The sequence below is a fragment of the Malaclemys terrapin genome, chromosome 7 (genome assembly GCF_027887155.1).
Source record: "Malaclemys terrapin pileata isolate rMalTer1 chromosome 7, rMalTer1.hap1, whole genome shotgun sequence".
Taxonomy (NCBI): Eukaryota; Metazoa; Chordata; order Testudines; family Emydidae; genus Malaclemys; species Malaclemys terrapin.
Window position 1 is genome coordinate 11120927 of NC_071511.1, and position 17077 is coordinate 11138003.

The 17077-nt window shown below is 36.2% G+C and overlaps 1 protein-coding gene and 1 non-coding gene across 3 annotated transcripts in view; one reads left to right on the top strand and one right to left on the bottom strand.

The window, feature by feature from the left end:
* The window catches only part of PPP4R2 (protein phosphatase 4 regulatory subunit 2), a 41789-nt gene extending 26030 nt beyond the window's left edge, over positions 1-15759 (top strand). For both annotated transcript variants that reach the window (XM_054034331.1, XM_054034330.1), the window contains 7 exons: positions 27-197; positions 6887-6980; positions 8945-8982; positions 10801-10875; positions 11209-11352; positions 12099-12367; positions 13382-15759. In XM_054034331.1, the coding sequence (XP_053890306.1) occupies positions 27-197; positions 6887-6980; positions 8945-8982; positions 10801-10875; positions 11209-11352; positions 12099-12367; positions 13382-13695 (1105 nt within the window). In that variant the 3' untranslated portion in view covers positions 13696-15759. The remainder of the gene's footprint in view (positions 1-26; positions 198-6886; positions 6981-8944; positions 8983-10800; positions 10876-11208; positions 11353-12098; positions 12368-13381) is intronic.
* LOC128841389 (small nucleolar RNA U13) lies at positions 10131-10224 on the bottom strand. The gene has a single exon (XR_008445830.1). It is a non-coding gene; the product is annotated as a small nucleolar RNA U13 (small nucleolar RNA).
* Positions 15760-17077: the final 1318 nt, after the last annotated feature.

Below are 17077 nucleotides of genomic sequence, written 5' to 3' on the forward strand. Positions count from 1 at the left end.
TTTTTTTTTTCCCCCCTTGAATTTAGGATTCAGTGGTCTCAGTTTAAAGGCTATTTTATTTTCAAACTGGAAAAAGTGATGGATGACTTCAGAACCTCTGCACCTGAACCAAGAGGCCCCCCTAATCCCAATGTGGAATATATTCCCTTTGAGGAGATGAAGGAACGAATCCTGAAAATCGTCACCGGATTTAATGGGTATGTAATTTTTAACCAAATCTTATTTGTTTTTGAATAATTTTTTTTTCTCAAGACTAGGCAATGTATCATCCTTCATATATGACCTCTTGAGGTCCCTTCCAGGCTTACTGTGATTTACTTCCACATGTTTATTCTGCTCAACGCTTGCCATAGACAACTTCAGCTACAAATAAATCGGTACCTATCAATTTAAACGTATTTTATTGTGATCTTTTAAAAACCCAAAGTCCGAAATCTGTCTTTTAATGATTACTCTAATATCTTGTGACATTTGTTAGTGTCTTCAGTTGTTTTAAAATCTGTGATTAACTTTTTCTTTAATGGAAATTGTTCATATAGTTCAAAACATAAAGCGGCATGTTGATAGAAATCGGTACTAAAAGTCAGATTTATTTTAACCCATTTTTAGGTGCTTAGGTTTTTATGAACTGTAACCATTCCGTGTTTGTCCCCTTAACTTGCATGTGGCAGTTTGGCAGCTCATTGAGAACAATGAATTCTGTGACAAACAGTACAACAAAGAGACAGTGTATCTACTATGACTGGTTAACAACCAGTAAACACATGGTTGTGTTTTTCACCTACAAATCTGAATCTGTAGTTTAAAGTATACTTTTAGCATTTGAAAGATAACTTGTTTTTCTCCAGACTACAAAGTGTATTCTTTCTTGCTGTTTATTGCTTTTGTAAAAGGACTTTTCTGAAGTTCACTTTTGTTTCATTTAAATAAAGCTCTTGTTTTTCATGGGCGTCTACTCTTATTTGCTATTTCTTTGGAATGGCTTGATAGCACTTTCTTGAGCTTAAACTCAGTCACAAATTTATTATCCAGTTAGTGTTCTGTTCATTTGCACCAACCACTTATCTGATGTATTTTCAGCTTATCAGCAAATGGACATGTTGGAGCCTTCCTCCATGTTACCCCTGAGAATGCTAACTTTAAAGGACTGTGATGACGCCTCTTGAGAGTCATATGCTGGACTTAGATCAATGGTTCTTATCACAGTTCCCTAAGACTGACATAATTTAAAACATAAAACATGGATTGTGCTTCAGAATTGACTCTATCGAAATAAATGTTTTTGCATGTTGAAAGTTTCAGGTACTTTCACATTCAAATATCTGACTTAAGTGTGATGCCAAGAATTTCTCCATGAAACCTACAAATGGTAACATGATTTCTTACATTCTGCTGGCTAGTATTAATGGTAGCCTGCTTTAAGGAAGTAAAAACTTGTCCTAATGTCTTGGCTTTTTGTTCTATTATTTCAAAGCTGTTTTTTGCTTATGTTGCATAGCTTACCTAAACTCGTAAACCACTCAGAGGAAATGAATAGCTAGGCAACCACCACATCATATAGTTCCAAGGCAACACATGACAAAACTTCTAGGTGTCTGAGCCTTTTACACTATTAAAATACTGTGACGACAAAGCAAACTTTTAAAAAGTGTTACTGTTACACTAAGGAAGAACTCCAAACACTTTCCTCATGTGTTCTTTAAAAGTGGAAACCAGCTAGTGTCACCAGTTGGAAAAACCAGTGGCCATATAATAATTGCCTTTAAACAAATGCTAAAATTCAAAACTTTTCACAACCAGGAATGAAATAATCCATGTAGCAACTCATATATAACTTTGTTATAATGAGGCTATGATTCTGAAACTTCTTAAGTAATCACAGTCCTATGGTGTGTATCTAAAGCAACATATAACACAGACAAGCTGCGGTTTGTACACTCTGATACCTGATTTGCTCATCACTATCAGTTAATTAAACTGATTCAGTTTAACAAATTCAAGACCAGTTCTACACTCAGGCCTGTATTACAACAGCAATACATACAGTTCAAAGGCTTAAAAATATGGTCTATGTATCCTGCTCCATAAAGCCCATGATTCTGATAAAGCCCATGACAATGAAGACCTTAGCAATGTACTATAAGTTTGTTGGCAAAGTAAAAAAAAAAACACGTAAGTTACTAGAGTTGTTGCATAAAATACATGTGAATTTTTGGTAATGTGACGTTAGACACTAGAACGTAAATAAAACTCAATTCTGTGTCCTCAGGTTCATCAGTCTCTATTGTTGAGCTATCCTTTCCTGCTCCTGACAACCAGGCAGCAGCAACCAATCAGATGAAGATTTCATATCACAGCACCACTACACCACCAGTATGTTCTTGTCTCTGTCAGGCTGTCCTGCAGACACCATTTCTCTTTTAAGAATGTAGGGTTTTTTCCTCCCTCATTGAGATAATGGAGCCTCTATTTTATCTATACCATTGCTGTCACTTAATGAACTCCTTTGAAAATCTTGACTCCAGAGAGCACCAGTTGCCCCAGAGCAGTTATTTCCAGGCCTTTTACCATTTTAGTTCATGTATCTTCTTATTCAGATCATTGCAGGGTAGCCTAACAGAAAATGTGGATGCTTACTGTGACCCTGACCTAACAGGTTTTCCTGGCCTTGCTTCTAGGATGCATAAGATAGGAAGAAAAAGGGCACATTTAATCTTTCCTCTTCATCGGTAAAGGAAGACATCATACAAAAGCAGTTACTAAGAGATGATTGCCTTCTCTGGGTAATCAGTGACTTTGGCTGAAATGACTTTGACAGATAGAATAAGTGTGCTTTTTCTTTCAGGTGGCTGCATAGTGACAATGCAGTGCTTGTTTAAACCCAAAATATCAGTTTGTATCCATCTGAGATTGTATGGGGGTAGGGCCAGATTCTCCTGCCACATTTAAGAAACTTAAGAAGTTTCCCATGTCCCTTTTCCCCTTTTCTAGTAAATTGTGAATACTTCCAAAACTAACCACTGGAGGTGTATGGCTCATGGAAAATTCTTTACAACAAGAAGTAAACTCTTCAGTAGTACAAATAGGGCTAATTTTCAGATTTATTCCTTGCACTCTTGCTAATCTGAGTTAGTTTCTGGCTTTTCAGCACCACTTCAATGCTCTGGTGTGTGGTGTTTTTTGTTTTTTTTAATAGAGGTAAGCTTCCTTAATCTTTGATATTTTTGGATGGGTACTGGTCCTCAGGTGTGATTATTGGGTTAGGAGAACTTTTTGCATAGGTACCTTAGAGAAATATTCATGTTAGAATATACAAACTTTGTCTTTGCTCACCTTTAGTCATGTGACCAACTAAAGAAGTTTCTCCACATCTTGTCTTCAGTCCTTTTTGCTTAACACACTATAACATGGCTGTCATGATCAGGCTCTCTTTACAGCACTCTGACCAAGGCACTGGGAAGTGCAGTTCTGATCATTTTCACTTGATTATGGAATTCCTAATCCCTTTGGTCACTTGAAGCAATCTTTGGCCTTATCATGCAGTTTGTGCATGGATTTAACTAAGAGTTTAGAAACCTATTTAGTACTGTAGGTGCAACTTCCTCAGTACGCTCACTCTTAAATTCGTTTGAATGTCTGTGCACAAAGTTGCACTTATTTTAATTAAATTGGTTTAAAGCTACACCTTTAATTTCTATAATATGTACTTGTATATGACTTTTACGTAGTTCACTGTAGCTGAGATGTCGTTGCCTCTGGAAGTCGACTAATTAAAGTCAACAAAAAACAGTAACTCAATGTCAGTTTATTGTAAAGCACATACTTTGATGCTTGGTGCCATCTACTATGCATTAAACAAAGTTCACTGTTTTATAGACGCTTTAAAGGAAACAGTGTTGCTGTTGGCCAGAACACAGATTATAGTATAGGTTAAAATAAAAAATTAGAACCTACAATTTACTTTGAAGCTGCAAATCTTACATTGTATGGGGTTTGATATCACCTAAGTAAGCTGAATCCCACTGAGTTTTATAAACATACTTCATGTATGTTAGTCTTTCAAATTGTATTCCAAACATCCAATACCTATTAAAATAACAAGATTTGACACACTTTCACTTTTTTTAATATGCTACTACTTAAACTATAGGTCTGAGTAAATGGATGTTTAAGCAGACAGGTAATTTAAATTTACTGTTTAAAGATTAGCTGTTACAGCCTTTGGTAGTATACTACTGTCCTGTCCCTCCCGACAGCCCCCCAAAAGTGCCCAACAAATAAACAGCAGTTATATCTTTATGCAGCTATCCACAGATTTAGATATGCAGCACATATATGGGTGAGTTCACAAATCAATTAAATCCTCCTGAACACTTACCAAGATTGGGGGAGAGAGTGAGTGAAACTACCAACAAGGGGAGCAAATTGAAAAATCTGTGCATGGAAGAGGTTTTCTGGTTTGACATCTCTGAGTAAAGTCATTAAACACCTTGGCCAAAACTTGATGAAACACGAGGTATAACTTAATCCATAGCAAAGATGCTCTGAGCGGTATTAACAGGAAGTGAACCCTCACAGTCTCAAGGACATTCTCATTGGGTAAATTGAACCGAAAGGAATACACAAGCTCATTTTAGTCAAACTTTGTAGGGAACCAAGTTAGAAAAAACAGTCAAAATATCTTTTGGTCAGTGGTAGGCAGATGAGGGGTCAAACACCTGGTGGAGAAGTAAAATATGCCTGCCATAACATTCACTAAATTCCTACCTTTCAACTTACTTTTTTGATACAAAAGAAATTTACAGTGAAGGTTTGTTCTGGGAATATTCTTGTCCTCTTGCTTTATCACTCCTGTCGCAAGCCTCACATGCATTTAATTCTCTGCCATTTGAAGGAGCTATGTACTGACCCACAAAGATTAGCCTGTCAGACTGACTGTCTTTTTGTTCTTCAGGAGTGAAATAAAGATGAGATTCTGTCATGGTTTAGGTGTATGATGATAAACATTGATTAATCCACAGTACAGTTGATATGCATCATCTCTGAGGTATTTGGAGGTAGAGATGTTGACAACATGCCAAACATAAGATTTCTCCTAGATTCTGTTTACAGCATACCTCTTAGTTGTTTCAGATTATGGTTTATATACCTTCCACTGTACCATAACACATGGTAGAATCTGCAAAACACATTAAAATGGGTGATATTTAGTCTGGTACAATTTCTGTTTATAGGAAAAACATTGGCACTTAAGGGCTTTCCAACAGAATTAATGCCAGTAACCACTCACTGGTTGAAAATGGTTCCTCCTGACTAAGATGGCATATTCTTGGTGAAAAATCAGATCAGTGTATGTTTGAACAAGATCCGTTTTTTATTTAATGAAGTAGGCATAAAATATGCTCTTTACCCATTGCAAACTCGATTCGTTTATATTTTTTTATAACAATTAGTAGTCTAATTTCTGAGTAACACAGTTGTAACAGTTCTCTGCAGGAATGGAATCGTGTTGCGTATAAACTGTTTTGGTGTAATTTTTTAAAAATTTCCTACATATCTAATATAGAAGTCTTATTCTTCACATTGTACTTAGCACTTTGTGTTCCAAGTGTAATGACTTCAAGCTCAGACAAATTCAGTTAGAATGCTTAAAAAGCAGTATTGCATTCCTGTACCATAAATCACAAAGTTTTGTTAGATGCTGATTATTTTGTTACAAAATAGATTTACTGTAAATGTATATTAATATTGCTACGGGAAGTGCATGTAAGATCAGCTAAACTTAAATATTTGATCCTGTTATGCGTTGCTAAAACGAAAATTTTCAGTTGATCTTGCTAGTGTTTGTGTGAAATCAATTACTAAATTGCTAGACAGAGGACAGATTGTATGAACAAAATATTATATGAGTATATATCCCTGTCCTATTTCAATGCAGCAGAAAAACTAATCACACTTGTTTTGTTTTATTTGTATATATCAGCAGAGCTGAACATGTAAATACCATATTTTTCTGAACTATTAACTGGCTGTACTATTTACAAAATTTAATGCATTTCCTATAAACTGTAAAATCAAAATAGGTCTTGAGAATCACTTATTTTTGCCTGGTGTAGGAGTGTGAATCTTTAATTGTGTTAAAGCATTTTTTACTGTTGCTGTTTCACATATTTTGTTACCCTCATAATTTACCCAATAAAAGTAATCTTAAACTGTGACTGATTTTGATTTCTTGAATTGAAATCTACATGTAACTTAATTATTGAATACAGTGTGCTTAGTGAATTGTGATTTTTTTTTTTTTTTGGAATGATGTCTTTTGGGTTTTAGTTAGTTTTTTGGTGGAGGATGTATTGCCCAAAAGTGTGCTGTGTTTCCTAAGTGTTTATGCAAAATGAGAAATGTAAATCGGAGATTAAAGCTATGTCTGCAGTTGGAGCGAAGAGTGTGATTCCCAGCTTGCATAGACATCATTGCACTACTAATTGAGCTACTGGCTAAAAATGGTGGTGTAGATGCAGTAGCGTAGGAAGCGGCAAGCAGTGACATGGGCTATCTACCCCAAGTACGTACCCACAGCGTGTGCATACTCGGGGCAGCTACCCCATGCCACGGCTGCCCATGCTACTATGGCTGCACTACCATTTTTAGCATGCTAGCTCAATGAGAACTAATGCGATTATGTCGACATGATCTGGGATTTATACCCCTACCTCCAAGTGCAGAGGAAACCATCTATCCGTTTACTACAAGCTCTTTCAGTCAAATTCTACTTCCTCTGTTTGAACCTTTTCAGCCTGCGGGGAGAGCAATAATGCAGTTGCTTCCTGGCAGCCTTTTGCCCATTAAGTACCATTTACATTTTTCTATATGTATTTCATTGCAGTATCCCCTTTACTATTCAGCGACTTTGTGAGTTGCTGACAGATCCAAGGAGGAACTATACAGGAACAGACAAGTTTCTTAGAGGAGTGGAAAAGGTATGTCTTTCTTTCAGAGGCATTGGAACTAAATTGTAACTACCCACTATATCCTATTTAAATGACTCCCAACGTTTTATTGGCTTCATTATGGCTATAATAGCAACTCCAATATGGTTATTTTTTTAAAAAGATAACTGCAAAAAGCTATTCTAAAATGTTTTTTACCCAAAAGCAAATAAATGCCAGGATTAAGGCTGTCTCTGTTAATCAGTTTGTAGTGCTCCAATATTGCAATATATATAGGATTTAATATCGCTCACTGTTCTGAGCCCCCCACCACTAAATAACTGAGCCATATGCAATGGGTGCAGCCATGTAAGTTATCAGGTCTGGGCAGTTCTTCCTTCCTCGCTTTGTGGGTTTGAACCAAACTCAAAAATCTCTCCTTTAGCTTTTGTTTTTCAGATCTTTAATTTTGTTAGCACATTAAAACCCTCATTCAGTGCATACAGAACTTGTTTTGTAGTATTTATATAGAGTGTTTTCCAAAAGCATGCAGTACTACTTCCAGAATTGATGTCAAATTGTTGTTCTCCTAGGAGGGCCCAGTTATATTTAGGGCATGTGTAAGTCATTGATCGCAAATTAGGGCCCCATAGTGCTGCTGATCTATAGTGGATCTGCCACTGATGCTTGTGGCTGGTTTCAGGGTAGATTATAGCCCTTATCTAGTAACCAAATTTTTATCTAGTAAAGCTGATGTAGGTGTTCAGCAGTGAGAGGAAAAAACATGCGTTTCTTTAGTTGCACCACTGTTTCTGCCCTTTGTGCATGCAATTACCAATATTGTGTACAATTGCAGTAATACGATGTTAGAAAATGTGGCTCTTCATCACTGATATCTAAAACTAAAACCCCATTGAAATGAATAGAGCACCCTTAAGAGTTTTTTCAGGCTAAGACAGTGCTACAGTGTTCACGTTCAGAAGGTACTTGAAATTCTGAGAGTTACAGACTTAGGCACTCAGGTTTGCAAATCTTGGCCTAGAGAGAGAGAGAGAGAGAGATTTTAAAGTGTGTATTTTACAGTCTGATTTTTATCATGGGGGATCAAGAGCAGTCTGACACATACCTTGAATCCTCTGGTAATTTGACACCTTTGTTAGCAGAAAGCACTGATTAGTTTTCTATCTGTGTTGATGTTGTGTCGAGACAGGTTCATGTTGTTGGACCATGTTTTGTGCTGTAATTAGTAGCAACCAACCAACATGCATACTGGAGTATATAACATTGCATGTTATCTTTAATTGCTAATTCAGAAATCCCTGTTGTTTGATTCTTATAATGCATACTAAAAACTGCATTGGCATAGTCATCTTGTAGATGCATTAGCTATCTTTCAAACAATAATCAGTCATTTTTCTGAAATAAAATAAAAGGTCTTATACCTTTTTCACACTAAGGTTTTTTCTGAAATGCTCACTGTTGCTGTAGCACTAGTGAAACCCTGCCTGGGCTAGGACTGATGGGAGTACTAGTATAAACCAGCAGCTGGTGATTACATGACATAGGGTAAAAACTATTATAGCTTTGCTTCACCTACTGCTGTTAAAGAGCACTGGCAGCAGCTTGGGATTTTCACAGTTCCATGTGAAGTATCAGCTTAATGTAATCAAAACATCTTAAGTTACAAACCTCACCAAAATGGCTTAAATTGCTTTGACCTCTACTGTAGCATATTGGAAATTGCAGTGTGGTGGAAGCCTTGTTTGGTTTGTAGTCTTCACAGTAGCAAAGCACCTTTACCACTGAGGATTTTAGGAGGTAAAAATTACTTCCAAGGTTGTATTTGACTTCAGAATAAGCTAACTTAAAGTTCTGTAGAGAATATTACTTTTATCAGCTAGTGTTTTTTAAATCCAGTTGTCATGTGTTAATCTTCAAGTTTACAAGTTCTGTCAGGATCAGAAATGTTTCATTTTTCTGCTTCTAAACTCTCACTACATTTTTTTGTATTCCAGAATGTCATGGTTGTCAGCTGTGTATACCCATCTTCAGAGTAAGCATAAATTTACTTTCAACTACTTAAAGATTTGGGATTATATTAGGAGGGGGGTTTTTTTTGTTTGTGTTCTCCTTGTTGCTGGCAATAATGGTGTATCCTCTTGCCAACAATAAGACATGCACTACAAAAATTCAACTTCCATGTCAATGGGTTAAACAAATGCCCTTCAAAATCTCACAAACATTGTGTGGCAAAAGTGGTGATGTCCTGCAGACATATACTGCTTGCTGGTCTACCTGTGTGGTAACTTTGGGATGAAAAACAAGCTTCTGAGACAAAATTTACAGCACGGTTTATTAATTCAAAACCATAGATGAGTGCATTAAACAATGCCTGTATTAGAATTGCATCAGCCCCACTCTTATACTAATGTTTTGTCAGTCTTTGTAATAAACTCTTTTCCTCTTCAGAAATTAATTCCTTCTGCAAAAATACGCTCTGAACAGCAACTTGGCATACAAAGTGATGCTTAGTGGCGGCACAAAGATGGGGTTAGTTTGCGTCTTTTAAAAAACAAACATTGACGCAAAAGTGAAAGGTTCAGATATTAGAATCTCATTGGAACTGAACCCAAGGGAATATAGATTCCTGCCTTCCACAACTCGTTTCAAGAGAGGATTCCCACATCACCCATCCCACTACTAGCAGGGTTGTCCTACAGTAGGCAGTTTAGTGCTCCTATGACATCTTGTGCTGTTCCATCTATTTAGATAAAACTAGATTAAGTGTGAGTGCCTGGAAGATTGCAAAGTAAAGTACAGGATCTGGAGTCAATGACGGGGCAGTGAAAGGGAGTAATTAAAAAAAAAAAACAAAAATCTACAGTTGTATGAAAGAGGAAAAACAGACTTCAGAAAAGTGGCTGTAGGCAGTTGAGTTGTCTAGAAGAGGAAGCGCCAAATTATCTTCTACCTCAGTCTGTCTTCCTGGGCCTGCAGGAGCTACTTTCCCAACTACGAGAAGCCGTCTCTCCCCTCCTCCCCCCCCCCCCCCCCACCATACTAATTTGAAGAATGTAGGTAAAGCACAGAAACAAGCTCTTGCAATGCTATTATCTTAAGATGAGGCTGTAGAATCATAGAAATGTAGAACTAGGTCATGTAGTCCAGTCCCCTGCAGTGAGGCAGGACTAAGTATAAAAATGACAGTACTGTGCCCTGTCATAACAGTTAAGCATGGCACATGTCACACAGGCATGTGAAAACCCCACTCATCACATGTCAGAACCTGAAGGATGTTGAGTGGGATCGGAGAGCGTAGGATCTGAAGGCATTCTTGCTGGATCAGAATCTATTCTGTGTGGAGAGTGTTGTTCTCCAAAGGGTGTGGTGTAATGGGGAAATTGACCTTTAATGAAGGCCTAACGTGGTGGTGGTGGTTTTATCTTTTGCATCTATCCCATAGTCACGCATGACATTTTAACATAGCCAGTAGACACGGTTGCTGCCCGCAGAGTTTAAAATCTAAAGCCCCAATCCAGCAAACACTTATGCATGCGCCTCACTTTAAATATGGGTATAGTCACATTGAAGATAAATTATGCCTTTTATTTTATTATTTAAAGGAAATTAGAGGATGTCAAGGAAGATATTCGGGTTATAAGGAGCAAAGGCAAATGACAGTGCACTTAATCACTTAATGGATATTGAAGTCAATTTGGTTGTAAAAATAAACCCAGTGTATAGGAATATGTTATTCAAATCTAGTAATCTCTAATTACTTTTAACCAAGAAGATTTTTTTTTTTTTAAATTTCCTTCTGTGAACTAAGGAACCTTAAATTGCTAAGTATAATATTTTTGATTTCTCGTAGGAAAAATAATTCCAATAGTTTAAACAGGATGAATGGTGTTATGTTTCCAGGAAACTCACCAGGTTATTCAGAGAGGTAAGTTGAGCAGTTTCAAGAGGCAACATGTGCTTGGGTGGGGGTGTGATAGGATGAAGAAATCTTATGGTTTTGGAAGCATCTGGCCCAGACACCCTGCCATAGTAGTGTATTACAGAATGCCACTGATGCTTTAAAATCATTTTTAATCCAGTTCATATACAGGTGAATTTTACTGATTTTGCTTGATAGGATGTATGTTGGATTTTGGGCTAAATAATGCAGCTTTGAAAATTAAAATATTCTAGCATGTTCCTTTTCCAGGATTTCTGAATCTAGAGTATATTTTAATTGTTTAATCAAAAAGATTAAAAAATGAATTGTATTTTTTAGATCTAATATAAATGGTCCTGGAACTCCCAGACCAGTAAATCGACCGAAGGTTTCCTTGTCAACTCCTATGACAACAAACGGTTTGCCTGACAGCACGGACAATAAAGAATCAAACTTGCAGCAAAAGGAAGAAAAAAACCACAGGTTTGGGCGGAGTAATACATACTGAATGTTTCATTATTCTCATGCTTCACATTTACAATATTGTAAATACTTTTAAAGTAAAATGTCCCTTTTGGTAAGGATTAGTTATTCAATAAGACATTTCAAAAGTACTGTGGTAAATACTCAGCTGTATTAGATATGTACTTGCTACTTTTTATTTATTGACCTGATGTATCCAAAGTGAAGATTTGTATTGGACTATGACTCTCTTCAATAGAATTGTCTAGTTGAAGAAGTTCCTCAGCTTTCTCTGCTGAGTTTTTATACATTTATAGTAGTCCAGCTCTTTTCTGATTGTGTGGATATCTAGTAAAAAAGTGTGACTGAAAAGTGAGTAATGTTAAGAGGGGATCCCTAAGTTTCCACATTTAACTACTGCCAGGATGGTACGCTAAAAACAGTACATTTAAAATCATAAATGCTTGTTACTTTATAGATCAGCCTTTCCTCAAATTATAATAAACCATAATCCAGACCCACCATTTATCAGCCCAATTATGCAGCTCCTTCCCAAATGCTGGAAAAAAGAATGGTCTTTACCTCATGCCTGAAAATTTAATCTATCTGGGCATTAGCCAATAATGAGCAGATTGAGTTCTACAGTGTAGGATCTCTCCTGGAGAATACCTTGCAAATAATGTTGATCTCAGATAAGCAGTATAAGAAGTGAGGCAAGATGTGGAATGTTTTTTGGTACTCACACATGACTTCTTTGGATCTTACAGTGAATCACCAGCATCTGAATCAGAAGGTACTCAAGGCAGTCCTGTAAAAAATAAGCACCCTGAAGATGACCCTGTGGAAGCAGAGGGACATGAGGTAAAAAGACTTAAATTTGACAAAGAAGCGGAAGCAAGAGAGACATCTAACCAAACTGCCTCCAGTGAAGTCTCTTCAGTCATGGCAGAAGAGTCTGAAACATCTTCTACACCTCAGGATAAAGAAAAAGATACTAGCTGTACCAGACAGCATTGTACAGAGGAAGAGGAAGAAGGTATTTCAGATTTATCCAAATGTGTAATGTTTTTCTAGGGACAGGGAATCCTCTAGGTTGTATCTAGATCTACTTTGGGACCTTCCTTCTCTTGAGGATGCCTGATTGGGGTGAGGACTACACTTGACAGTCAGTGTAATTCCTAAATTACAGCGAAGTGAACGTAAGGTGATGCTTGTCCTTAAAGCTGAGCATCACACAGCAATTTGTAACTCTCTCAAACAGTGCCGGGGAGCAAGTCAGAAACCTAACAGCCTTGTGAGTTGTAGTGCTGAGTACTATCCAGAAGGCCCTGAAGCTGGCACTAGTGCAGAGTAAACAAATACATATTGTATCTAGAAGAGGCTGGCACGAATACGTATCTGCAGATTCTTCCTCTCTTCCGTTCTGATTCCCTACATTCAAGGTTCACAATGTAGTTTGTAAAATATCCTGCTGGGTGGAATTGTGATGTCCACATTGTGTTCAAAACAATTTTGTGTTCTCACAACTCATATCAAGAAGACTGGCTACTCTTGGGAAAAGATATGGGAATGTGGGGAAGTAAGAAAAGCCCATTCATCGCTTAAAAGCTTCTCTGTATAAAGTCACAAGGTTTAATGGTGTCAGACTACATTCATGTTTATATTGTAAACACTGTATATAATATGGTGTTGTGGAAGTTAAAAGCAACAGAGGGTCCTGTGGCACCTTTAAGACTAACAGAAGTATTACTTCTGTTTGTCTTAAAGGTGCCACAGGACCCTGTTGCTTTTTACAGATTCAGACTAACACGGCTACCCCTCTGATACTTGTGGAAGTTAGTAACTTTAGTATTTTTAAGGTGGTTCAGAGTTTAAAATTTACATCAACTCACTTTTCTATGGAGGAAAAATAGATTAATGCATTTTTATATTCTAAATAAATCCGTTTCCTAGTGTAAATGTTTGGGTATTCAAACTAACTTAATACTATTGTTGACTTGTTTAAAAAGAATGTACTGTTAATACTGATTCATGAATTAAATGCTTTCAGAGTCCTTCATGTCCCCAAGAGATGTTTCTCCAGAAAGAAAAGATCAAGAAAAAGACACTGAATCCTTAACTGTGAATGAAGAGATCTCCGAGGAGAATAATCAAATGGAGGAATCTGACCAGTCTCAAGCAGAGAAGGTTTTATGTTCTGAAGACAGTGAAAATAGTGGATCTGTCATTAGGGGAGCTGACTGCAGTGAAACTGAAGAATTAGGATCATATGTCAGTGAAACTCCTGAAACTTCATCAGAGACCCCTATGGAAAACAGCGATGAAGCCACAGAAGCTGCAGAAGAACCTATGGAGCAAGACTAATAATTTAAATACACTTAGATGCAGTATTTTCCATAAGGCTCTGGTTTTACACTGTATAAATAATTTTATGTAATAAAGTGGACCTTTAGTTTTACAAGAGAAGCAGGTTGTAAAATAAACTTCTCCATGGATTGAACCCTGAAAGAGTCGTACATGTTAAGAACTGTGAATACCAGCTCCTTCAGGTCCTGCTTACCGCTGACTTTTTGGTTTGGTCAAATCAGTGGTTTGTGTATAGTTTTTTTTATTTAGAATAAAAGTTTTTAAACTGGAAGGTAATAATTATAATTTTGACAACCTTTTTGGAGATTACCACATTTAGTTATATGTACGCAAGAAAGCTTTTTGTCTTGTCTTTCTCTGACAGCTATAGCAGTTATTACATATTTTGGTTACAGTTTCAACATTAACATGTGAATTATAGGGTTTCATGCTGGTTTCCAGACTTTTATTTGACTACATACTATGGAACCTTAAATTGTGTGTTTAAAATGTTACTTTACACACACACATATATATACACACACACACTGTTCTAAGGGGGGAAATGTTATATTTTTTCTGTTTCTACAAAAGATGAATACAATGTACACTTTTTCTATTGGAAAAGACTGAGTTCACCTCTCAAGGCAGTTTTTTGCCTCTGAATAAACCAAATAAAATCTGGCCCATATGGAACACTGGAAATCTTAACATTGTTGGAAACACCAAGTGAAACACATTCCAAGAAAACTGTTCAGACTACAACACTTTTATATACTTCTGAGGTGCCTGAGTGAAAGGATTTCATTTATTTATGAGAAAATGTGCTTTATGTGGAGGACGGAGTAATCAAAACTTGATCTTAAACTTTTGTAGGTGGAATGTTTGCAAATCTAATAACATCTCAGAAAAATTGGACAGCTACTTGCCTTTTGAATTCTTCTCGAGCATTGTGAATATTACAGAGGAGTTTCTTTCAAAATTCTAATGTAGGCAAATGTCATTGGTATGATACACCACTGTATTGGAAGAATTAATATATTACCTTAGTTATGTACCTGAGCTAAATGACTAAACGTTTTAGGGGTGCATAGAAATCACCATAATTTGTATAACATTTTGGAAGTGAACTAAATATTTTTGAACATGCTACTTTGACAGCCAGTGTTACATTTTTTTTTTCAAGCCAGCTCAAAGCACAACTACTGCTTTAAACTCACAATGTTTTCAAATTCCCATATTTAAAGACATGCAAACTGCAACCTCCCAATCACAATTACTGGCTGCCAAATTTATACCTGTTTCTTCAACTGTATCTTTTTGATATTTAGAGTTTTTAAATTTCTGTAAAGTAGATTTTTGTAGATTGTAATGAGTGCTCACTGCCATTGTGAAACGGTATATAATTGTATAATTTCTGTGTGTAAACTGAATGCTTGGGCTTTCAATACAGTATTCATATAAAGCAATAAATATTAATGTTATAAAACATTCGAGTACATTTTTATCACAATATGAAAGGATCCCATTTTTTAGTTGATCAGATTCCTGAAGTACAAAAATGACCTCCAAAAACGCATGCTAACAGTTTCTTGTTCTATGTGGTATGCTTTATATATACGTTTGGGGAAATACAGGTTTTGAATAATACCAGAATAATTTGGCTCAGTTTGTATATTTGTAAGGTAATGTACTACTTACTGACTTTGCTTGCCCATCAAGTTCAAAGCAGACAGGATGTATTCAGGTGAGAGGCTTGTTAAAAAAATAAAATACTAATCAGAAGGATTTTTTTTTTGTTCCCTAGACAGAACGGAAATCAAACATTAACAGCTTATTTTCTTTCATTGTGCTGAAGGGTTGGATATGTATCATAAAAATAAAAGGACTGAACCAAAATGTTGGAATTAGGAAAGTTTTTCAAAAATGACGTAACATCTTACCTTTTTCGTTTTTGGAAATTTTTTTTGGAAATATTTTACCAATGAGAACAAAATTTTAAAATTAAGTTGAGAGACTTCTGAAATTTTCTTTAGAATGTTTATTTGTGAAAATATTGTCAATAAACCTATTCTTTAAGCACCTATGACCTTTTGATATGTTTATTTTAGCAAATGTTTAGTGTTGCAGAACTGTTTAAAAACTTGCTTGAATAACTGAGATGTATCCCCTTGTAAATCAGCAAATGTTGCTCTTTTGCAATGAGTGATTACTAAAGTAAACTCATGTTTGAATATACATCATACATTAAGTGTTGATTGCTTTTAAATATATCTGCATTTAAACAGTAGTTAATTACAAAATAGCACAGGTAAGTGCACACGTTGCTAACATTCTGTACATGCTAGTAATTGGTATTCAGTGGTTCCAAAGCAGAAGCATAGGCAGATCTCTAATGTGTATGACTGCATAGACAACGGTTTCCTACCATTATAAATGCATGTAATTACATGTACTCATATCTCCACACTTCCGGCTTGATTTAAAAAAAAAAAAGATGAATATCTACAAATACCACAACTGCATACATCGTGTACAAGCTATTTTAGTGTTTACATACATGAATTAAGCATGTAGCTTGTGCCATCTCTTTTTAAAAAAAATCAATCTTATTTATTGGCCACCCTCACTTATAAGGAGTAGCCAGTTAGAGTAGTCCTACTCTAGCTTTGAGTTAGCGTTAGTCTTTCATACTTAAGGCCACAAACACTGAGTCAACGTTCAGAATATAAGGTGTGTAAGATGACACACTAACTATAATTGCTACATTGCTTATTAAGTAATTTTTTTAATTAAAATGTCTGGATACTATGTAACACTATTAAAGCTTAGCCCTGGCTTCTGCGACACTTATGCTGTAACATAAAACTAACAATAGCATATGTTCATGTTTCAAATATTAATACTATATTAGGGTAAAGCTTAAGATGGAATAAGGCCCTTTAGTTTCTCTGCACTGGAATTAGAATTTGGAATGTAGGTCAGGTTCTTGGACAGAAGTCTAAATGAGTGATGGCTCTGATGGAGTGCTTTGGCATGCTCTCACCTTCAGTATTGTCCATTTATGATTCCAGAACCAGTGGGCCTACACAAATGAGTTCAGCTTTACAGAACGAAAAGGGATACATAGCTCCTTATTTCACAAATTGAATTTGTGGTAAGACCCAAACCCTTCAGTTATGCCCTTCTTTGGTTTATCTAATGTAAATTTTTTTTCTATTTTAGATTGTAAGATCTTCAGGGGGAGGGTCTGTCTTTTGCATATCATACAGAGCCGAGCACAGGTTGGATTTAAATAATTAATCCCTTTTGGATCTGCTGCTCGTCTAGATGGGCAAGGTAAAAATCGATATAAAAAATTTGGATATCAAATCTATGCCTAAGGTTCCTCAATACACAA